At 34.2% G+C, this 24,933-nt stretch overlaps 2 protein-coding genes across 5 annotated transcripts; both read right to left on the bottom strand.

Annotated features, from left to right (window-relative positions):
* Positions 1 to 2,133: 2,133 nt before the first annotated feature.
* On the bottom strand, positions 2,134 to 3,087 carry LOC144553804 (uncharacterized). Its single transcript, XM_078301998.1, has one exon. The coding sequence runs from the start codon at positions 3,085 to 3,087 to the stop codon at positions 2,134 to 2,136; it is 954 nt and encodes a 317-aa protein (XP_078158124.1).
* An 8,526-nt stretch (positions 3,088 to 11,613) lies between these two features.
* On the bottom strand, positions 11,614 to 24,623 carry LOC144554763 (protein ROOT HAIR DEFECTIVE 3-like). 4 transcript variants are annotated; one of them, XM_078303090.1, is made up of 16 exons: positions 24,371 to 24,615; positions 23,597 to 23,663; positions 23,285 to 23,381; positions 22,017 to 22,087; positions 21,853 to 21,916; positions 19,753 to 19,818; positions 19,603 to 19,650; positions 19,455 to 19,511; positions 19,091 to 19,144; positions 18,309 to 18,455; positions 18,127 to 18,195; positions 17,960 to 18,048; positions 17,411 to 17,489; positions 14,214 to 14,382; positions 13,142 to 13,236; positions 11,614 to 11,993 (listed from the first exon to the last, which is right to left on the bottom strand). In XM_078303090.1, exons 1-16 carry the CDS (start codon positions 24,564 to 24,566, stop codon positions 11,703 to 11,705), a joined length of 1,659 nt encoding a protein of 552 aa, XP_078159216.1. In that variant the 5' UTR covers positions 24,567 to 24,615; the 3' UTR covers positions 11,614 to 11,702. The 4 variants fall into 4 exon arrangements, with proteins under 4 accessions (XP_078159216.1, XP_078159215.1, XP_078159217.1 ...); XM_078303089.1 differs by having other exon boundaries at positions 13,142 to 13,239; positions 24,371 to 24,614; XM_078303091.1 differs by lacking the exon at positions 13,142 to 13,236 and having other exon boundaries at positions 11,864 to 11,993; positions 24,371 to 24,623.
* Positions 24,624 to 24,933: the final 310 nt, after the last annotated feature.

The following is a 24,933-nucleotide window of genomic DNA, read 5'->3' as shown; positions in this document are numbered from 1 at the left end:
ATTGGAGTGTTATATTAGGGTTGGAAATACCGTATTATCTTGCAATCTGGAGACACTACGAGAGTGCTCCAAACAACTCCAATTCGAGTGTTTTATCGGGGTTGTAATGCCCTATTATCTTGCTATATAGAGACACTATTTGAGTGCTCCAAACATCTTCAATTGGAGTGTTATATTAGGTTTGGAAGTATCGTATTATCGTGCAATATAGAGATGCTACGAGAGTGCTCCAAACACCTTCAATTGGAATGGTTTATTAGTGTTATAAATGGTCTATTATCTTGCCATATAAAGACACCACTGGAGTGCCCCAAACAACTTCAATTGGTGTGTTATATTAGGGTTGGAAATGCCCGATTAGGTTGCCATCTGGAGGCACTACTAGAGTGCTCCAAACATGTTCAATTGGAGTGTTTTATTAAGGTTGTAAATGCCCTATTTTCTTGCAATATAAAGTCACTACCAGCGTGATCTGAACACATTCAATTGGAGTGTTATATTAGGGTTGTAAATGCCCTATTATCATGCAATCTCGAAAAACTATTAGAGTGCTCCAAACACCTTCAATTGGAGTGTTATATTAGGGTTGGAAATACCGTATTATCTTGCAATCTGGAGACACTACGAGAGTGCTCCAAACAACTCCAATTCGAGTGTTTTATCGGGGTTGTAATGCCCTATTATCTTGCTATATAGAGACACTATTTGAGTGCTCCAAACATCTTCAATTGGAGTGTTATATTAGGTTTGGAAGTATCGTATTATCGTGCAATATAGAGATGCTACGAGAGTGCTCCAAACACCTTCAATTGGAATGGTTTATTAGTGTTATAAATGGTCTATTATCTTGCCATATAAAGACACTACTGGAGTACCCCAAACAACTTCAATTGGTGTGTTATATTAGGGTTGGAAATGCCCGATTATGTTGCCATCTGGAGGCACTACTAGAGTGCTCCAAACATGTTCAATTGGAGTGTTTTATTAAGGTTGTAAATGCCCTATTTTCTTGCAATATAAAGTCACTACCAGCGTGATCTGAACACATTCAATTGGAGTGTTATATTAGGGTTGTAAATGCCCTATTATCATGCAATCTCGAAAAACTATTAGAGTGCTCCAAACACCTTCAATTGGAGTGTCATATTAGGGTTGGAAATACCGTATTATCTTGCAATCTGGAGACACTACGAGAGTGCTCCAAACAACTCCAATTCGAGTGTTTTATCGGGGTTGTAATGCCCTATTATCTTGCTATATAGAGACACTATTTGAGTGCTCCAAACATCTTCAATTGGAGTGTTATATTAGGTTTGGAAGTACCGTATTATCGTGCAATATAGAGATGCTACGAGAGTGCTCCAAACACCTTCAATTGGAATGGTTTATTAGTGTTATAAATGGTCTATTATCTTGCCATATAAAGACACTACTGGAGTGCCCCAAACAACTTCAATTGGTGTGTTATATTAGGGTTGGAAATGCCCGATTATGTTGCCATCTGGAGGCACTACTAGAGTGCTCCAAACATGTTCAATTGGAGTGTTTTATTAAGGTTGTAAATGCCCTATTTTCTTGCAATATAAAGTCACTACCAGCGTGATCTGAACACATTCAATTGGAGTGTTATATTAGGGTTGTAAATGCCCTATTATCATGCAATCTCGAAAAACTATTAGAGTGCTCCAAACACCTTCAATTGGAGTGTTATATTAGGGTTGGAAATACCGTATTATCTTGCAATCTGGAGACACTACGAGAGTGCTCGAAACAACTTCAATTCGAGTGTTTTATTGGGATTGTAATGCCCTATTATCTTGCTATATAGAGACACTATTTGAGTGCTCCAAACAAGTGTTTTATTAGGATTGTAAATGCCCTATTATCTAGCCATATAGAGACACTACAAGAGTGCTCCAAACACCTACAATGTGATTAATGTTTTTGGGTTGGAAATGTCATATTATCTTGCAATCTGGGGACACTACCAAAGTGCTCCAAACACCTTCCATTGAAGTGTTTTATTAGGTTTGTAAATGCCTTATTATCTTGCAATCTGGAGACATTACTAGAGTGCTCCATACATCTTCAATTGGAGTGTTGTGTTAGGGTTAAAAATACTTTATTATCTTGCTATCTGGAGACACTGCTAGGGTGCTCCGAACAATCGACAGGATGAACCATGACCCCTTCTTTTTCCTGCTTTCTCTCTTTATGCCAACGCATTTGTTCTGCGATCGTCGATGACAGAAAAAGCCTTAGCAACCTCGAAGTGATTGGAAGGTACAGCAAAACTTTATACGGTACACGTTTCGTGGGCTTTAAATGGTTGCCTGATTTGAAACGATCATGGCCACAGACATCACACTTCTCTTTAGAAATATTATCATCACCGTAGTACAACATGCAATCATTTGGGCAAGCATGGATCTTCACATGACTTAATCCCAACCCTTTCACCAATTTCTTCCATTGATATTGATTTGTAGGCAACTTATTCTCTTTCGGAAGCCACTTCTTCACTGCCGATAGAATGCGATTGAATCCCTCCTTGGTTATGCCGCAGTCGGATTTAATGCTAAAGAGTTCAGTAACACAAGCAAGTACCGTATGTTCCTTGTCACAACCATCCCATAGCGGCTCCTCGGCAGTGTTCATCATGTTGTAGAACTCCTGAGCTTTCGAATTCGGTTGTTCCCAATCAAAAGAAGGACCAGCAGCATCAACAACCATTTCAATCATATCATTCTGACACTCCACCTCAACACTCTCTTCAATTACCATTTCTTTAGCGACATTTTGGCTATGTTCTCCTAATCTGACGTTTGCACGCTCACCATGCATGGTCCAAGTCTCATAATAAAGTCTAAACCCCGATTTCAGTAGATGTTTTCCGATACTATACCTATCCCACAATCTAGTACACCCACAATTGGCACAAGGACACTTGATGCGATTTTGCTTATCAACATTATTTGGAATAGCAAACGCATAATTAAAAAATTCCTCCACACCCTTCACAAATACCGGATTGACCTTCTTGTCCACGTAATGAGGACCGTACATCCAACTATGATCACCCTCCATTCCTCCAAATTATGACATATACATTTATAAGCTATTGTATACACATGACATAAATGCAATAATTAATACATGACATTCTAATTTAGATTGACAAATCTCAATTCCTAGCTACACCTTAATTCATTTAATTTACACGAAATAAAAATCTAGATCTATACTTTAGACCCTCCAGATATCATCAATTGATAACAGACCCTCTAAACCAAGTCATGGAAGAAACACAAAATCAAATCAAGTGATGCATCATCCATGCAACAGGACTTGTATACAGCCATACAAGCAGCATCTACATAAGCTATGAATTTAAACGTACATACCAGAGAGAGAGAGAGAGAGAGAGAGAGAGAGAGAGAGAGAGAAAGATGATGCTTCCCTTCCCTTGTCTTGCCTTGATTAGTTCTAAATAAAATAAAATGCGCACGAGGTCAAAACTAGACTTAAAGTTATGCCTTGCTTAATTATTTGACACTTGAACGAAATAATGACATTAAATATTAATAAGTCCAAACTCATTAGTCTTTTGGGGCTTACACAGTGTACAATTCTATCCCACTCTTTGAATGCTATGTCTCAGTAGTGAATAAATGTATGTGGATTTAGTATTTAAGAAAAATTCGACAGTAAGTACGCGTTAAAAACACATCCTTTCGGAAATGTAATTCAATACATACTCGTAGGAATAACAAGGGAAAATGATACCAAATTTTTCTTAAATACTAGATCCACGTACATTTCTTCACCTCCTAGATGAGACAAAGCATTCAAAGAGCAGTCCTAAAACGGGAATTATTCAAAATTAATCCCTATTGGATTAATTTTGAACGGGTATAAACCTAAAAGGTATAATATATGTTCCGGTTTAGTTGGATCATAAAGTAATACTATATTAATAATATAACTAAGAAAGACAGAAAACTTACATGATTACAAGCAGTTACTCCCTTGAAGATCGAGTTTTCTCCTCTCTTGTTGAAATATCTAAAATATGTAGTTCTACCATTTCTTTTCTCATGCATGTTCTTTCAACATATATATATTTTTTTAATCTAATGCACTTCAATTAGTTCTGACAGAACTGAGAAAAACCACTTCAACCTATCTTTAAAATGAAAGCTAGCAAGTAAGAATACAAACTCAACAAACTATGCAGGATCACAAGTGCTCCACCAAAGTCTTCAGTTTTTCAAGGAATTTGGGGATTTCCTCAGCTTTGATAACCATCGCCAAACCCACTTTTTTATAGCTTTTCAACTGCACCAAAAAGAAAATGATCAAATATCTACAAGAAATTTAAATATAAAAAACATAACAACTGATCCCCCAAAGATTTTAATTCTGAAAATATTTGGAATTTGTGGTTTTTTATGAGCAAAAGTTAAACTAAAACCCCTATTGATTCAGTTTGCCCTGGCAAAGGCTATCTTCTTTCTGATCAAATGACTGTTATACCCCTGAATTAGCTAACAGCATTCATACAATAACTAACCTCTCTCATTATCTCAATGGTTAGTATAATAATAACAACCATGAAATGTAAAAGACCATGAACTCATCTATGGAAGTTGCTACTGTTGGATTTCATGGTTTCTAACAACTAACAAGTCTTACCAATGGTCAGCAATTCATACATATAAAAAATATATATTAAATTCATACATTCACATCCAATGGTCAGCAATTTGTTTTCTATCAAATAGAAGAATTAGAAATATTGCGCTTTGGTTTTGTTAAATCACTAAAACTATTGGCTGTATTTGACTTTTGTAAATTATTTGAAAGTTCTGAATTTTGTAAAAAACAAGAGAAAAAAAATACAAGGTTTTCTAGAACCTACAAACTGGCATCAAATCAAATTTGAAGGAGCAATTCATATATATATCTCCCAAAAATTAATAATGAACAAACTTAAGCATTGCAAAACTGAAAAAAAAATGTATGTAGTTGTACCAGTAAATTGGGGTTCATTTCGAACAAGATCGATTTAACTAGCAATTGTGAACTACTTAATTTGAAAGCCATCCAAATCAATCACAATAGAAACTAGGTACAGCACAGTAGGTAATCTGAGATTAAATCGAACTAACAAATATAATTCGACAACCCCACGGCCCCACCTGACCACCTCTTCAATTGAAGGTATTAACCAATTGAGGTTTTTGGGAAGAAAAGGAAATGAGCTTACATCATCGGAGAGTTAATTAGTTACCGAGGCGAGCAGGAGAGACGCTGAGGGGATCGTCTTCTCGATCAGGAGAGACGCTGAGCAGGAGAGACGCCAAGCAGGAGACGAGTCAGAAGACGGAGACGCCTTCTCGATCGCGCGCGGTGTGCGTCGAATTCCCTTTTTCTTTTTTCTTTTTTTTTTTTGCTAAACAAGACGCGCCAAATGAGAGGGTTTTCGCGGTGTTGTAATATTTCAGGGGACCTTCTGGGACCGGGCCAAATCTTGTTGAAAGTTGATCCAAAATTAGCTTTCCACATTTAGAATTATGTTGAAAGTTGGTCTAAATTCATCTCTTTATATTTGGAGTGCTATAATTAGTCATGGAGCGTGTAGGTGGTTAGTGGGTTCTATAATTAGTCAAGTAGGTTCAGTTTGCAATAGCAGGATAGGTGTAGTATAATTCTATTTATGGGGACTGCTTGTAATAGGAGGATAAGTAGTGGGGTACTAAATTTAGATGTTCCAGATTTAGTTTTTTTGTTGTGCTATAAATTCAGCATGTTGTAATCGAATTTAATCAAGCAATAGAAGTTAATTTCAGCAGCAAATTTCTTCTCTTTGTTTCATTGTATCTATTGAATGTACAAGCTGGCACATGATAGCATATCCAGTATCAACACAAGGAAGGAAAGCTGAGGATTAAAAGGCAAGAAATATATCTGCATTGAATGGCCTGGAGCCGAATAGAAATGTTTCTATATTGAAGAATCTGTATTATTCTAGAGATCATTGTAATATTTAGTTTCTATATGATGTCTATAGGAAAGTTAATAAATAGGCAGTAAGATGTATGAGGAAAATAAGAAAAAAAAAATATATAAAGACATCTCTTTGTAACAACAATGGTTTCGAATATATAAAAATCTGGGAGGGAAGGGTGTTTTTGGGAGTGTTGTGTTCTTTTATTTTCGTAACATGGTATCAGAGCAAGAGGATTAACCTGGTAATATAGTTAAGAGAATTATAGTTCTTCTTTGTCTTTAACTGCTATTCTCTGTACTATATTGCTCTAAGGAGTTTTTTCTCATTCTTGTTTGTGTCCACCATGACGGATAGTTCCTCAGAAACCGCTACTCTACTTGAGAGATTAACTCAACTAATTACCCTACAACAAAACCAGTTAATGGTCATGCAACAGACTCCTTTAGTAACACCACCACTTGTTATCCCTCCTTCTACAGCCGAAACTCCTCTTCATCCTAATACAATTCCCATTAAACTCGATGGGAAGAATTACTCCTTCTGGTCACAATCTGTGCGAATGTACATCAAGGGACGAGAAAAACTGAAGCATATCACAGAATCTGCTCCAGCTGCTAATGACCCGATGTTCAAGAGATGGGATATTGATGATACAGTGGTAAAAGGTTGGATCTGTAACTCCCTCGACACCAGCCTTTATGGCAAGTTTCTGAGATACCCGACAGCCAAGCAAGTATGGGAAGCAATTGCAACCACGTTCTATGATGGAAGTGATGCTCCTCAGGTATTTGATTGAAACAAACGGGTGAATAAAGTAAGCCAAGCAGGTAGAACTGTAGAAGAATATTACAATGAATTGCAAGAACTGTGGTTAGAAATTGATTTCCGTCGCCCAAATCCCATGAGTTGTGCAACAGACATAGAAAAGTTTGATAAATTCATTCAAGAATCTCGGGTTTATGCATTTCTGGATGGTCTTGATGCTAAGCTTGATAATGAGTGGGCAAATGTTTTACAAATGTCACCCTTCCCAACTCTCGAGCAAGCATTTGCTAGGGTAAGAAAAGAGGCCACTCGGCAAGAGGTGATGAATAAAGGAGGAGGGAGCAAATCAGATCTCAGCTGCAATGATATCCAGAGGGCAAAGAGATTTTGAGGTAAATCACAATCCACATAAAAACTCGTCTTTTATTGACAAATATGGATTAAAATGTACCCATTGTGGTCAAACAAGACACACTAAAGAACAATGTTTTAAACTAGTGGGGTATCCTGATTGGTTTAAAGACAAACGAAAAGGAAAACAAAATTGGTCTGGGAAAGGTCGGGTTGCTGTTGCATATACAGATGGAGGGTCACACGGGTCAAATCAACCCGAAAATAGTACCACTGGTACCACACGAACTACAGCACCGAGTCAAACTTTAGAAGGAGTATCTGGACAAGAAAGTCTTCAAGCCACAGGGCTTCATACTGCTGGCTTTGGCACTGTAATGGCTTCAAACCAAGGTACATCGGGTACAGTAATAGATCAAGGTAATTTTAATGCTATTTGTAATTTTTCAAAGGGAGAAGAATGGGTGTTAGACTCAGGAGCTACGGATCATATGACGTACTCTGAAAAAGATCTTATGACCTTTAAAGAACCTCGGAAAAATGGCATTTTTAATGCTAATGGTATTTGTTATCCGGTAAGTGGTGCCGGAGATGTGTCAGTATCTCCAAACTTAACCCTTACAAATACTCTAGTTGTTCCATCACTGTCTTCCAAACTTATTTCAATTGGACAACTAACAAAGGAGTTAAATTGCGTAATTCTTGTGTTTCCAGACTATTGTATTTTTCAGGATATTCAAACCAAGAAGATTTTGGGCCGTGGTACTAGGAGAGGAGGATTGTATTACATAGACACTATGAAGACCGGAGATTCTTTAATAAGTGTTGACTCTACGGAATTGAGAAATAGAATTTGGTTGTGGCATAAACGACTAGGGCATCCCTCATTTGGGTATATGCAAAAGCTTTTTCCTCATTATTTTACTGGCTTAAATAATGAACAATTTGTGTGTGAGACTTGTATTAAGGCAAAAAGTCATCGATCAACTTATTTAGCAAATGACAATAAGAAACTTGCTCCTTTTGATTTGGTACATACCCGATGTATGGGGTCCATCCCCGGTAATATCTAAATCTGGGTATAAATGGTATTTAACTATTACTGATGATTGTTCTCGAATGACATGGTTGTATTTGCTAAAAACCAAAGATGAGGTTAAAAATGTGGTTAAAGATTTTATTACTATGGTCAAAACATAGTTTGAAAAAAATATTAAGGTGATAAGAAGTGACAATGGAACTGAGTTTGTGAATCAAGAATTGCAAATGTTTTTTACAGAAAAAGGAATATTACATGAAAAATCGTGTGTAGGGACACCTCAGCAAAATGGAATTGCAGAACGAAAAAACAGACATATTTTAGAAACTACTCGGGTTCTTCTTCTCGAAAGTAATGTGCCAAATATTTTTTGGGATAATGCCGTATCATTTGCCATTTATCTAATGAATCGTACTCCAACTAGGGTAAATGATTTTCAAACACCACTTCAAGTTTTTTCTACACACATGAAAATCAATTCTGCGCTTAACCTAATTCCAAAATTTTTTGGTTGTACAGTATTTGTTCATATTCAGAAAATTTTTTGTTCAAAACTTGAATCAAGGGCCGAAAAATGCGTTTTTTTAGGAATTGGTCAAAACCAGAAAGGATATAAGTGCTATAGCCCTACCACACGAAAATGGTATACATCAATGGACGTGATTTTTTTGGAAAATGATTATTTCTATAAAAATTTCAAAATTCCAATTCAGGGGGAGAATCAAGAGGAATTGGATTTTAATTTTTTGACACATTTGGAAAATACAAATATATCATTCCAAAATCATAATCCTGCCAATCCTTCCAATACTGCCAATTAGAACCAACTTCTAGGCTCGGGACTAGACCCAAACTCGGGTCCAAGTCCAAACTTGGGTTTAGGAGGAATTAATTAAGATGCTGAGATGAACTCGGATCAAAACCCCTCAAATAATGAGGAAAATTCAGAAACTGCGGCTGCTAACCAAGGGAGCCTGAATACAAATAGTGAAGAGGTAATACAATTTGAAGATGTACCACATGGGTCCGGATCTCTTGGGAATAATCCTGAGGTAAGTTTTCTTGAAACAAGATTTAAATTACCACCAAGAAGTAACAGAGGACAACCACCAAAATGTTACGTTCCGGAAGATGGAACGAGTAAAGAAAGATACCCAATTGCAAAATATACCACCACAACAGGTTTGACCGAATCCCTAAAAGGCTTTATGAACCAGATATCATCTATAATCATACCAGAGAAGTTAGAAGAAGCTAGAAATGATCCAAAATGGATTCATGCAATGAATGTAGAAATGGATGCATTAGAGAAAAATGACACATGGGAAATAACTGATCTACCTGTTGGGAAGAAAACTGTAGGGTGTAAATGGGTATATACGGTGAAATATGATGCAAAAGGGAAGGTTGAAAGGTACAAAGCCCGATTAGTAGCAAAAGGCTATACTCAAACCTATGGGATCGATTTTCAAGAAACTTTTTCCCCAGTTACTAAATTAAATTCGGTTAGAGTTATTTTATCTCTTGCAGCAAACCTGGAGTGGCCCCTGCATCAGTTTGATGTAAAGAATGCATTTCTGCATGGGGAATTGAAAGAAGAGATCTATATGGAGATACCGCCTGGCTACCAAATATCAACTAACATGAACAAGGTGTGCAGATTAAAGAAGTCATTATATGGACTAAAGCAGTCACCAAGAGCATGGTTCGGACGTTTCTGTCAGGCTATGAAAGGATACAGATACACACAAAGTGAATCTGATCACACTATGTTCTACAAGAAGAGCCAAGGTAAAATTGCAATCTTGATAATATATGTTGATGACATGATCATAACAGGTGATGACAAAGGTGAGATACAAAACTTGGAGAAAAAATTGTCTAGGGAATTTGAGATGAAAAATCTTGGTGGATTAAAATATTTTTTGGGTATCGAGGTGTCTCGAAATAAAGAAGGTATTTACTTATCCCAAAGAAAATATATACTTGATCTCCTTACTGAAGTTAGTATGTTAGATTGTAAACCTGTAGATACTCCAATGATTGAAAACTTAAAATTGGATGCATACTCAGATCACACACCTACAAATGTGGAAAGATATCAAAGATTGGTTGGAAAACTAATTTATCTCTCTCACACTAGACCTGATATTGCGTATGCTGTAAGTGTTGTTAGTCAATTTATGCATTCTCCTAAGGAGGAACATTTGTAAGTGTTCAGAATTCTCAGGTATTTGAAAGGCACACCAGGAAGAGGTATTGTTTTTAGAAAAAATTCTCATCTAAATGTAATGGCTTACAGTGATGCAGATTGGGCAGGATGTGTGATGGACCGAAGGTCAACTGCAGGATACTTTACATTTGTGGGAGGAAATTTGGTAACATGGAAGAGCAAGAAACAAAATGTTGTTACTCTCTCTAGTGCTGAGTCTGAATTTAGAGGGATGGTAAAAGCAATTTGTGAATTGTTATGGTTAAAAAAATTCTTAACAGAATTAGGTTTCGAACCAAAATCTGAAATGAGGTTACTATGTGATAATAAAGCCGCCATCGACATCTCTCACAACCCAGTACAACATGACAGAACAAAACACGTGGAAGTTGATAGACACTTTATCAAAGAGAAACTGGAAGCCAAAGTTATTACAATACCCTTTGTACGATCAAGTGAACAACTTGCAGATGTACTAACAAAACCTGTGTCAAGCAAAATTTTTAATGATTCAATTGAACGGCTAGGCATGACAGATATCTATGCACCAACTTGAGGGGGAGTATTGAATGTACAAGCTGGCACATGATAGCATATCCAGTATCAACACAAGGAAGGAAAGCTGAGGATTAAAAGGCAAGAAATATATCTGCATTGAATGGCCTGGAGCCGAATAGAAATGTTTCTATATTGAAGAATCTGTATTATTCTAGAGATCATTGTAATATTTAGTTTCTATATGATGTCTATAGGAAAGTTAATAAATAGGCAGTAAGATGTATGAGGAAAATAAGAAAAAAAAATATATATAGAGACATCTCTTTGTAACAACAATGGTTTTGAATATATAAAAATCTGGGAGGGAAGGGTGTTTTTGGGAGTGTTGTGTTCCTTTATTTTTCGTAACAGTATCCTTCTGAAATTTCCAACAAATCGGTCCCAGAAGGCTGTGGGCGCCGGTCCGTCCCCGCTGCGTCCATTTTTTTTTTTTTTCGGGGGATCTTCTGCGACCGGCGATCGGACTCGTCCCAAAAACTGGTCCCAGATAGATAATTTTGCTGTAGTGTCTATGTTCCTCTCTCTATGTTCATTTTAAAAAAAAAATGGTACTTCCTCTATTCATCCTATTATAATTACATATAATTTAATTATTAATTTAGTTTTATAACTTTTTAATTTAAAATGTCAAAATAGTTTTAGATGTTCAACGTTCATTTATTTTACATCAGACACTTAAACTTAAAAACTTATTTTACATCTTCAACGTTCATTTATTTTACATCATACACTCAAACTTATTATCAATGTTGACCACTAGACAACTATGGTTCAATTTCTTCTTCCTGTTCAAATTCTTCTTCCTGTTCAAATTCTTCCTCTGGTTCAACTTCTTCCTTCGGTTCAATTTCTGCTTCCTGTTCAAATTCTTCTTCTGGTTCAACTTCTTCCTTCGGTTCAATTTCTTCTTCCTGTTCAAATTCTTCCTTCGGTTTAATAACACCTCCAACTATATTCATCCCGGACAACTTAATAATTGGAATAGCCAAAGGCCCCATATACATCAACAGGTTTGTAGCTAATTTAGTTTTCGATTGCCTTGTTTCGCGTTTAGTCTACAATTAAATACATTGAAGGTTAGTGTGCTACGTAAGTATACAAGAAATGGCAACTGCATCCGTTACGAAAAAAGTGAAGAAAAATAAGTAAATGGAGTTCTTTTTCATATTGTATATTTTCTGACTCCGTTGATGTTTTGAGGAACTTCAATTGTTATTGGCCAGGCCAATTGAAGAATTATTATATAGAGAAGGGCAGCATAAAGTGGTTGTGGAGCACATGAGAGTTGACTCTTAGGCGATTTCGAAGGCAAATTAAAAATAAAAAAGCAAAAAAGAATAGAAAAACAACTAAAAAGGAAAAATAAGAAATTGTATAGAAAAAAATACGGCGCAGAATATTCTTCATCAGTTAGAAAATACGGTGAGCGAAATAAAATCGCTGATGCGGTCAGAATTGATGGAGGTTCCCAGATCAGAAAAAAATCCTACAAACATGCTTTGTTATCAATTGCTACAAGGCCTTATGCTCAGCCTGTGGTGCATTTACAGAAAGCGTGCAGCTGGGGAAGGAGTGCATGGATCACATCCCATTATATATATATATATAGAAAGTGATTCCCTTTTAAGTGTAAAAACTTGTTGTTGGTCTTACGTATATTCTGAATAGGGTTAAAATGCATCATTGGTTTTGTACTCCAATCATGCTCCATATCCTTATCTCTATTTTCAAAGTCCGAATAGTCGATTCGAACCACTCAATAACTATTTTGGATGGTTCATAATCTTCTACAAACAGTGATTTTATACCTATCTCAAAAAATAGTAAACAAATTCCAAACAATATAAAATTTGGTCTCCAAGCACATTTAATACGAAGATCATGTTGAGCGGTTAGAATTGACTGTTTGGACTTTGAAAACCGAAGTAAGGATGTGGAGCATGATTGGAGCACAAAACTAATGATGCGTTTTAAACTTATATATATATATATATATATATGCATACACAATCCAGCATGGATTGCAAAAATACATGAAACATCATGCCATCGTGCCAAGGACATGCAACTAATTTTAAGCCTCTCATAATGACTGAAAATATGCTTCCGAGATTGAAAAAAAAAAGAAATAATATTTCATGGATGCATTACGCATATACATAAAGCTATCTGAACGATGAACTGAAGTAACTAAAAACCAAACCTGGATTTTGTGTTCCTCTTCTTGTACAATTCTTTTGAGATCATTTTCAAGCTCCTTGCGTTGTTTTTTGAGTACCTCACTGAAGTAAAGATTTACTTCTGAAAAAAAATTGTGGTTATTTATATTAATGAATGAATGAAGAATAGCTCGCTCTGATCTCACCTGGAAATAACGGGACAATGAAAGTTTGCAATCTTTCTATAACAGCACAAACCTAATTAATATTTTGCTTAATTGCTACCTTCGATAATTAACTTATTACCCATTAGTATAAGTTATCCACAAGTTTAATTTAAATAGTATAACAATGTTATAGATAAATGTATTTAGTAAATGATAGTCATGAATATTTAGTTATTTATTTATTGACTGCTGAATGAATAAACTTAATTTTTTGTTCGTTAAATGTCTAGGTTCTGTAATATTGTAAGAAGATATCTTGAGGTCTGAAAATGTGTATGAAAATATCTTGGAGAATAGTAGTCCACAAAGATAGTAAAATATGCAAGTTTATAGTATTCTTGAAAAATATAGGAAAAAAAATCCATTTAGTATAAGGTGTCCTATGTCTAGAAAGTTCTTAGTAGTAGTACAAATAGATGAGCTATGTAACTTGAGATGTAACCAGCAAAATATAGAAGAAAATTAAGAAAAGTTTAAGAGCAATTTTGTCTCGCTTCCATATAATATAACCACAACTCCACCAAACATATAAACAGAACGTGCAGCCCATAATTTTCCAAGATGGACAACACATCTACAAAAAGTTATGCAACAACTATTATACTATAACTTATTATCCATTAGTTATAAGTTATCTCAGATTGTTCCTGCAGTGTTTGTGAGCACATGAAGAATTAAAACAACAACCATCATGCGAAGTTAATTCTTAATTAGTAGTGTCTCAGTATGTACCTTTATAATTTGCAACTGGACTAATTATGGAACATATTAAATTTATGGAAACTATCAACATTCTAAATCGCTCGCTAGAAGAAATTAGAAAAAAAGCTGGGAACTGTTTCACAAATCTAAAAATTATACTCATAAATTTTTAAGCAAAATCAATTACCTCCACGTTTCTTGTCGAATTTTGTCATGTAAGCATTTATCACATCACTTTTAGAACCGTCATTCAATTCTTGAAGGTTGTTCAGCTTATGATGAACCTCGCGCTTTGCTAAGGAATGCATTTCAGTACTTAAGCAAGCAATTTTGTCCTTAAATATTGGCTTAAGCCTCTGGGAGCAAGAAAAAGACAAGAAAATGTAAGTAATCTTTTATAACTTCTGCTTCTGAAAATTAGCAAAATTAACTCAAAATTGAACAAAATCCAAATAATAATAATTAAGAACGAAACTAGATGTCACCATATATATATAAATCAAATTTTGAGAACAAAATGGGAGAGCTGTATTTTGAGAACAAATTTTGAGAAATCAAACTAGATGTCACCATATTGGACAAAATGGCTCAGCTTAGTGTAACAAGTCCCACTACAACAAAATCAGTTTTATAAATGTATTGTGAACCCAGCTGCTTGGGAGAGCTGTGTGCAATCTATCGAATTGGTTTTTTAGCTAGAAAGATGACTTATGTGTGGACTACTTTACAACTAAAACTGTATTTTCAATTTTTCATTTTTAATATGGAGTGATGTACAGGACATTAAGCACATATGATCGATAGTGTGTGTGTGTTTATGTGTGTCTATATATTACAGATTCGAGACATCAAAAATTATTATTTGCCTTATTATATTGTGATTCAAATTACTTTTGGATATGTTGGACTATGTACCTTTTATTACTTTTATACATCGTATGTACTAAAACTTGTCTCTTCCTATCCAACTATGTGCCATCTTTCCTATTTCGTCAAACTTTTAAAAAATTAGTATCACAATATTTGTCCTTGTGATCAGTCCTGGCATATCTGCTCGGGTACTGCTGTAGACTATAACAACACCGAAGCACCACAGACCTGCTTGTGTGAGCCGTGCCAAGAATGAAAGGAACTGAGGTGTGCATCACTTCTGTGGAAAGCGATGGTGTCCCGGCTGCCTGTTACAGTTGCTATGAGCCACGATTAGATTGTTGATAATTATGAAGGAATTAAACTTGACTCGACAAATTCTGCAGTGGGGCAGAAACTGAAGCAGATTGTTATATTACATGATTTGAAAGGCCAAACGTAGTACATCTGGGGCATTGAAACATGGATTTTAAGATCATTGTCTATTTTAAGATGGTGGAAGTTTCAAGTCCAGTAGAGTTTCTTACATGAAGTTCTGAGTGATCAAGCGAAGCATGTGCAGTTAATGCATTTTTGTTGTTATGTTGTAGTCTGCTGTTATGTAGTAGACAAACAAGGGAATAATAAAAAAATAAAGTTCCTAGTTTCTTCTACCTCTTTTTCTATCTCATTTTGTTTACAATCACCATTATTGACCACCATAATTAACTAGAAACATAGATCACATATCCCACTTGATCCGCACCATGAGTTGCACATAGCTCGGATCGTTGTTGCATTTGGGCACTACATAGTGAGTCACACATAGCTTGGTTCACATAAACTAGTTCAGTATATTTCATCTGGTTTTTTTTTTTTATTTATTATATATTTTTTTTTTATAAAAGGGTGGAAAGTCCCGTTGATGATCATCTTTCGTCAGGTTTCGTTTATGGTAATTTCAGTGATTGTTGTGATTCGGATTCTTCAGTGATTTGATAATTTTGGTAATTTGAATATTTGTTGATTTGGGTGTTTGTGAATAAAAAATATTATATTGAGAAGTAGGATGCAAAGATGAATTTAGCACTTTGGTAAGTGCAAATACCCGTCATATTAACTAGTTTTGGAGTGTCATTTTCTGTGAAGATAATTTTGGTGAAAACGTTACAAATAAAAAATAATGGGATATGGATGACAAAGCTCTGTTGACAATCTAATTATGTTTGAGCAATCCAACACTTTGGGAGTTCCTTCCGAAGAAGACTGTGTGTGTGGTACAAATTGGAGGCATTTATATGAGAAGTTCCTTAATTACCTTTTGATTGTGGTTGAAGCTATGCTTCTACACTCTTTGTATGGTAGAAGGTACACATATTTCTGAATTTATATCATTTTTGAATGAATTAGATAATATAGCAGCTATGATGGAGGATGAGGATCAAGCATTCTTGTTGTTGTGTTCCTTGTACATTTTATAAGACTTTTAGTGATATGTTGATTGATTGTAGAGACAATATTACCCATGAGGTTGTGAAGAGTAATTTGGATTTCAAGTTGCACATTTACAATGGGATGACAAATATTGAGAAAGATCCTCAGGATGTTAGTTTGATTTTAGACCGAAGTAGATCGAAGGAGAAACTACAAGACATACAAGGACTTGTATTGAGAAAGATAGTCAAGGTGTTAGTTTGATTTTTGGGATTTTAGATTTTTATAGGAAGGTTTTTATATCAAATGTAATCTCCTATGAAAGTTGTGATTAATAAAGCTATTGCCTACGGGCACGATTCACGCAAAAAAAAAAAGTTTGGTTGTAGATAAAAGGAGAGACTAAAATAGATACAAGGATCCATTTAAATTCTTCAGTACAAGAATCTTTTGTTAAATTTATTGTTATTGCATATTGTTTCAAACTCTACAATAAAAATATACATAATCGAAAGGTGTTGCTTCGTAGGAGGCCAATGTGACGGAATGCGACACATGGACACTCTTTGTGTGGTAAATATCAACATTGAAGCCAATACTGATTGGGTTATGAATATATGGATGGTTCTTTATATATGAATCTGAATAGAAATTTATTCGAGTCATATAAACCTACGAGTGGTAAGGTGCTCATGAGTAATAGCAATTTGGGCAAGGTTGTAGAAATTAGTTCGGTTAAAATTAAAGTTTCATGCTAAAATTATCCAAAGATTGAGGAGTGTAAGGCCATATCCAATTTGACAAAAAATTTAAGTTCATTAAAAATGAAAGTGAAGTTCTCATGTTTCTAAAAGACTTTCACAATCAAGAAAGGCAAGAATGATTTAAACTCTGCATAAATTCATCCCTAATTCATTCAAATCCGAACAAACTCTTTATAAGTGGAATCATGATCTAAAGTTGCCAAATGTATATCAAAATTATCAAATGAAAGTTAAAAAAAACTTTGGTATCATACAGGTACATAATGTTTTCAGTTGGCTCCTACTTTGCATTTTTTTTTTCATAGTTATTGTTATTTCTGAGAAGTTAAAAACTCACTTTCAAGGTCTCCTTTTGCAGCTCGAGCTTCACTTTTTCCATTGTATTCCTATCGTGTGCACTAGTATCCTCCTCATACCTATTTGAACATATGTTAGTTACTAACATAATAAATTAACTAATTACATATCAATTCCCATTATTAGTCAAATGTTTGAAGAGAAAGAATTTTCTTGTCCGAACAGAAAAATATTATCTATAGATACCAATTATTAATTATGAACAAATGATTGAATTGAAAGCAATTAGAATTTGAGTTTAAGCATCCAACTTATTAAAAATATAAATGAATCGATCTGTTGTTATCTATTTCGGTAGGTAATCTTACCCCCGCCACCCCCCCCCCCCCCCCCCCCCCCCCCCCCCCCCCCCAACCCACCCACACACACCCTCTATCGCCTTATAAGTCTCCTTTTTTTCATATAAGTAGGCTAATATTTTTCTCAATAAAAGAAAAATAAAAATAACATGTATAAACAGATATTTTACTGAAATGGTTGTTTTAACTGCTACCTTGACGTATTGTGTTTACATAGTAATCATTGGTACCTGGAAAATATGCTATCAAGAAATAACGACAATTCTGTATTGAATTTTATCACAGACATGGATGTACCAGAAGTCAGAGACCTGTATCCCTGCAATGCATACCATAGCTGTTTATATATGTTGAGATATATAGATGTAAGGCAAGTTAAGTGAAAGTTTTAGCAAACCGTGTCTTCATCAAAAGACTCTAGTATCTCATTTTTAATCTGGCTGCACAAATAGGTAGCCATGGCCAGCTACAAAACATACGAATGTTAAAAAAATTGTCGACACGTTAGTGATTTAAATGATCACAAACAAAGTACAAATTACAAATATTGATAACTAATTAAAATCTTAAAATAAGAACCTTATGATCGGCAGCGGAAAGTCTTTTATTTTTACAGATTAGATCCCATATTATTTGTGAACTATAGGCAAAGCTAGAAGCACAATGCTTCTGTTCTGAACTTCCACTTGCCGCATTGTTGCAAAGAAATTGTGCCAGATCTTTAGACTGAATAAATGGGGGAAAAATCAGTTAATTTAGTGTATAGAACAATGAAGTTTGTGTGGAAAAAATAAGCTAATTTAGTGTATAGTTCGGTTGTGTGACAATGAACTTTGTGACGAAATTTGTTATGTGAAAATTGTTGTATTGACCCCAACTCCTCTTTTCCGTGTAATGATTTATCATGGTATTAATTCTTAGTTGGCAAATTTAAACCTTAATAAGTGACAAACGAAAACTATATCTCATTTATTGAGGTTGAGGAGGAGGTCAGAAGAGAACATGAGAGGAAAACAAAAAATAGTGCAGAACATGCTCATGTTTGACATTGATTAATTATGTATCATGAATTCTTGATATCAAAATAAAGTACCTTATCCAATACTTGTGAACAATTGGGTTGGGCAAGGTATGTTTGTAAACTACTTATGTAATAACCTAAAGCTGCTATATATATATATATATTGTATGATCTATACATATAATACGGCAATTGATCTGCACAAAGTAATTTTTGCTTTCCCAACTAAAAGATATGTACTAAATGTCATAGTACAATTGTTAACTACAACCCCCTGATGATTAAACTCACAGAAGTAAATATTATTGAACATACATAATTTCGAGAAATTGTTGCATACCTTCTGAGTAAATTCTTGTTCTTGACTTTTGTTTGGAAAGTCTTTCACCTTGACCTACATAAATGTATATAGATCAGTCTCCTGAAAACCTGCAGCTTATAATTGCACAACTGTTTGCCTGCAGTATTTGCATTGAATACAGATTGCATTATATAGTCGTTGCCAACTGGGGCCGAGTATCAAACTGGTGACAAAATTGAGAGGTAAATTTTACTTTATTCCAACGAAAGAGTACTATTTTCTTTTTTATATATATAGTGGGGGAAACACCACCAAATTCATTAAAATCACAAAAAGAAAAAGGGGCTTGATACCATCCAGCTGGTAGCTTACCCCTGACTTTCTTATATACCATTGATATTACCTTGATGTAGTCGCTCATCTTCAGGCCTTTTGAGGCGGGATGCACTTGATCCCAAAGCTGTAACAGTTATGGCACAATAGGTTAGTGTCCTTGAGCCATAATATTAAGTAATGCTAAAAAGTTATATAAAAAAAGAGAGTTAATTTACCTCATTCATGCGCTCCTTAAGATCCTTCTTGGTGATATCTAGGGGAGTCTAGTAAAAAAAATATAATTCCAACATTAATTAGGTGCAATTCCTAAATAATAATGTCGTTCTCTTAATTGATTGATAGTTGAAATTCCATACAATGTCTACCTCATCGTCATAGTCGCGAACCAAAATGATAATTGTAGTTTTTGGGGCTTCGATCTTTGCCCTTTGCTGTAACGAAATGGAGTGATAATTAATTAAGATTTAGTGCAGTGTGTAGATAGATGCTTGAACGCCCACATTTTCTCTAGAATAAGGTGGTAGAAAAAGATAATTTGATAATACCTCTTCTTCCACTCTATTCCAAATTTTTATAATGTTAGTTGGTTATGAACATTTCAAAAAAGCTTAGCCTAGTAACAAATTATCATCATTTTAATATATAATTATCATTATCACCATCATCATATACAATGATTTAATTTGTATACTAAATAATTATAATATTAAAATATAATATACTTAAATAATAATAAAAACAATGCTTAAAAATTAAAATGATCATTAACAAAAAGCAATAATATATTAAATATTAGAATGGGAAATTTAATATGCAATGAGGACCATGTCGAAAATGATACAAATAATAACTATAATTTAAATTAATTAAATTTGTGGATTTGTATCCACATGCTATATTTTGGATGATTTTCTTGGAAGTAGGATTTGCATGTTTTACCAGATAGGAGAATGATGAATCCCTCCGTACTGGTCACAGGTAAACTAGTCATTCTACCAGATGTTATTGTTATTGATTGAATTTTCTAAAACGAAACAAAAAGACTATAATTGAATAGATAATGAATAGTATCTTTGTAATATAAAAAAGGAAAATGTTCTGTCCATCCGAGCCATCATAACCGAGCATGCCCCCCAACTAGTTTAACTGAAAACAAATCTTTCAATTTTGTTTGACTTTCATTTCCAGTTGTTCATATCCAAGCTTTAAAAGTTATGTTTATAACATTTTACAGTACTACTCAAAAGCTTTTAAACCTCTATTTGCAAGCATTTACATCCTAAATCTGAGTAGTTTTAACTCATAACTATTTTTATCTTCAAGTAAAAAAAGAAACGATTCCTTTCACTAATTCTATTTTTTTTCCTTTGATCATTCTAGTCCATTTTTTCCGATGATCCGTGATGAATTTTGTGAATATAAAAATACAAATATTTTCTACTCGTCCATTTTACCGACGACCCGTGATAACTTTTTATTTTTTTATTTTAAAGTAAAGTCCATGAACACTTTAAATTCTCAAACTTTTAAACAATCTACAACAATTTAAAACAATGATGTCTACAATTTAAACTACTTTGTTCAAGTGTTTAAATCTCTGATGTCAATCATATAGTATCACTTGTTTAAAGTAGTGCACTCAAGCATTTAAAGTGCTTGTGTCATGCCTTTAAACTTCTGTTTAAAACAGTTTAAATTAGTTTTATCAAGCATTTTTAAAGTAGCTGTGTCAAGCATTCAAATAATTTTCATGTCTGGTTTAAAAGGTTGTAAGCTGAGGTCTAGAACTTCGAGAATTAAAAGTACTCACGGGCTTACTTCAAAAAAAAAAAAATGACTTGAAAATAATTTAAAAAATATTTCTTCATGAATCTCATTAGAAGAGAGAATGGAGTAGAAAATATTCATATTTTTAGATTTGCAAAATTCATCACGGATCGTAAAAAAAATAGACGAGAATAATGACTGGAAAAAAAAAAGTTGGTAAAAAAAATCTTTACTTTTTTGGATTGAATATAAAAGTAGTTGGGAGTTAAACAGAGCTTTAAAACTTAGACATGAGTGTTGGAAATTTAATTACTTGCGCGTCACGCTCGGGAATTTGTTTGGGGAGAGGGGGGTGACAATTATCAGGCTTCAGAAATTTAGTTTTTCTTCTAGAAGATATCTTTTTCTATCTAAGAGGCAGAATAAAATCATTCAAATTTTATTGTCCATAAGAAAATTGGAACACCAAACACGCTACTTAATGAAAAAAATTTAGGCAACCTACGTACAATTAGCACCATTTCAAAATTTGTGGAATTGTACTTCTCCTCTTCATTTCCTTATAGCATGCATGCTCATAAAATTAGCACCATTTCTATTATATGAAACATAATTTTCTACCGAAATCTTAATTTAATAGTTTTAATTACTACCACTAGCTAAGCTAGATAGACACGCAAAAGTATCAGCATATATACCTCGAAAATTATCTTAATGAGCCCATAGCTCCCACCATTCTGCCGATCTATGTCTTTATACCACCTGATGAAAAAAAAAATGCTCCATTAACTACGTTCAACCATACATATCAGGACAAAGAAAAAGGGATTTCATGTACACAAGTGTGAAATAAACTAATTACATGTTTACTAGCAAAACGTCAGAAAGTGTCAGAGAAAACAGGGCGCTTTGCTTTTCAAATAATGTGCCGTCCTACATCAAGAATAAAATTTGTCAAAAGATGAACAAATTAACAGAAATATTACATTAATAAAACGAAATATTGGACACACACAAACACACACACATACATATAGTTTGACTATCGTGACATCTGTGGTATTACATAATATTTTATTTTATCTGAAATTCTTCAAACGATGAATCCATAGAACATTTTCATATGAACTCTAAATTTATAAATTTTGCATGTAAATAATGCATTAGTAGATTGGTTTGAACGGTTTAGGTTTATCATTTGAAGCTTATTCGGTAGGTTATGAAGGTCATTGGAATTTCGGCTAAAATCCTAATGTTAGGATGGTAGCCGGATGTACTATATATACATATGGAAAATACTAATATGCTACACGTAGCATAGAGGGTCTCCGTGCAATGGCTCAATATTTGACTTTTGAAAATCCTAACGGTCGATCCGAACCATTCAACATGATCTCCATATATGAATATGTACTTGCAAACCAAACTTTACATTTTTTTAGCATTTTTTACTATATTTTTAGATAGGTAGAAAATCACTTGATCTAAAAATTATGTACCATTCAAATCAAGTGATTTTCTACCTATCTAAAAAAATAGTAAAAAAATTCTAGAAAATGTAAAATTTGGGTTGCAAGTACATATTCATATGGATATCATGTTGAACAGTTCGGATTGACCGTTATGATTTTCAAAACTCAAATATTGAGCCGTTCCAAGGAGTCCCTCTATGCTATGCGTAGCACCGTAGCCAACTCCATATACATATATATAGTTCGGCTAGCATTCTGCTGATAGAATAAGATGTCCTATGCTATCGTCTCGAAAACCTAGCTATCAGATAGGCTTCAAACAACGAATCAAAACAGTTTAAATTATTCTACTTCACGAGGCATGTATTTACATACAAATTTTATAAATTTTCAACTTCATTTAGTATAAAAACAAGCGATCAAAACAAATGAAGATTTCTAAGTTAATTTCAATGCATTCATATTTTATTATTTTTTATCGTTTGACTATATTTAAAATAAGTCCAAAAATTTATAAATTTCATATGTGAATGCTTCACTTGGGGATTTATCATTTGAAGCAGACGATAGTGTTATTATCATTTGATAATTGATAGGTTGGTATGGTTTACTACATTCCATTTAATACAAATATTTTACAGCGGAGCTAGTTAATTACCTCCCCTCTCTCTCTTCCGTCACAACCTTCAACATCCATAATAATCATGCAAGGGTCATTGCATTTAGCTATCCAGATTCCTTTGGTTGTTTGCTTCCTACACATTACCATATCATTCAATATGATTTATAACTCAACACGAGATTACAACTTGAGAAATTAAGGAAATAAAATGGGAGAGCACATCATATTATACAAAAGAAGTTATATATAGAAAAGTCAAATTGACATCAAGAAATGAAAGTCAACATGGCGAAGGTCTTGTGAGTTTTTTTAATTACTCAAAAAGAGTTGTAAGTCAACATAGTTTACCTTCCTTTTTTGGCATTAAGCACGTCGAACTTGGTGCTAAACAATGTGTTGAGAAGATAGCTTTTACCTAAAATATAAGATGCCAAAACAAATGTTATCAGCCTTAATTACAACCAGCACACTTGTAATGGAATGTTATTAAAAGGTAAACTAAACATACAGCATAATTTCTATATAATGAATTATCCAAAATTTTCAATTAACTAATAAATTATCATTTCATATAGCTCGAAATCACGCCTTGAATTTGAAACAAAAATCGAAAGAGATTAAGGAAAAATATATTGTTCTTGCACGCTTGCTTATAGAAATAACTATGTTGACTTAACTTTTACAAAAAATTAAACCCATGTTGTTAATCAACGATCGACGTATGTGTACTGATGTACGTATGTATGCACATATGTATATATGCATGCATGTATTTATACGTGTATGTGCGTATCCATTGAATCTGAAGACTCTAAATCATAAATAACAGTGGTTTTGTGCCTATTTAAAATAATAGTAAAATTTGGTCTGTAAGTATATATTTTCATATGATCATCATGTTGAATTAATGGTTAAGACCAATTTCTTGGATTTGAAAACAGAAATATAGTTGTGAAGTAAAATATGACTCTTATTTCCTAAAACAAGTTCGTTCACTCTCTCTAGACTCTCAATATATATGTATGTGCAAATCAAATTTCTGATCGAGGTTCACTGATTCCAAAAATAAATGGAAATTAATTATCAAAGCTAATAATTAAGTGGACTGAGTAACTTCGTTACCGCTGCCCTGCGGACCAATGATGGAGACAACGGTGTAGTTATCACTTGCAGAGGAATACGTCTTTAGCTCCTCCACAAATGTCTCAGCTTCAGAGTAAAAGAGGTGGCCATCCCCTCTGATCATTTGGATCTTACCAGGAAGAGCCTTTACTGTTTCCTCCCCACTTTTCATTTGGGTCTCACCAGGAAAAGCCATTTACAAAGCAACTAGTGGAGATTATTTTCAGTTTAGAGTTTGACTGGTACATCCGTAATGGACAGCCCTCTATTTATAGGGTTCTTAATGGGTAAGATACCGGTTTGCAATGGTGTATATTTATTGTTTTATCCATGAGCATTTAAGTTATTGAGAGGGGAATGTTTCCGAAGCCATTTGCACTGAATTCATATCATCTGCATTATTAACACACTGGATGAGTTTAGATCCAATCCATTCGTTACATATTAGCACAAATCTTAAAGGACCGCCTGCATTACAGGTATTAGCTAGATTGGTCCGGATTGTAATCAAATGGTCCGGAGCTAACTCAAACGGTGTGGTTTATGCAGAGGATGCGGACTCA

The sequence above is a fragment of the Carex rostrata genome, chromosome 5, assembly GCF_964058835.1.
Source record: "Carex rostrata chromosome 5, lpCarRost1.2, whole genome shotgun sequence".
Classification (NCBI taxonomy): domain Eukaryota; kingdom Viridiplantae; phylum Streptophyta; class Magnoliopsida; order Poales; family Cyperaceae; genus Carex; species Carex rostrata.
The sequence above is the reverse complement of the archived record's forward strand: the minus strand, read 5'-3'. Positions and strand labels throughout refer to the sequence as shown.

Bases quoted from the DNA above. Each gene is read 5' to 3' on its own strand.
- LOC144553804 (XM_078301998.1), bottom strand. From the start codon at position 3,087: ATGGAGGGTGATCATAGTTGGATGTACGGTCCTCATTACGTGGACAAG.
- LOC144554763 (XM_078303089.1), bottom strand. From the start codon at position 24,566: ATGGCTTTTCCTGGTGAGACCCAAATGAAAAGTGGGGAGGAAACAGTA. The intron at 19,819-21,852 runs GTATATATGCTG...ATTTCGTTACAG, and splicing joins TCATTAAGATAATTTTCGAG to CAAAGGGCAAAGATCGAAGC. The intron at 19,145-19,454 runs GTAATATCAATG...ACATTTATGTAG, and splicing joins AGATGAGCGACTACATCAAG to GTCAAGGTGAAAGACTTTCC.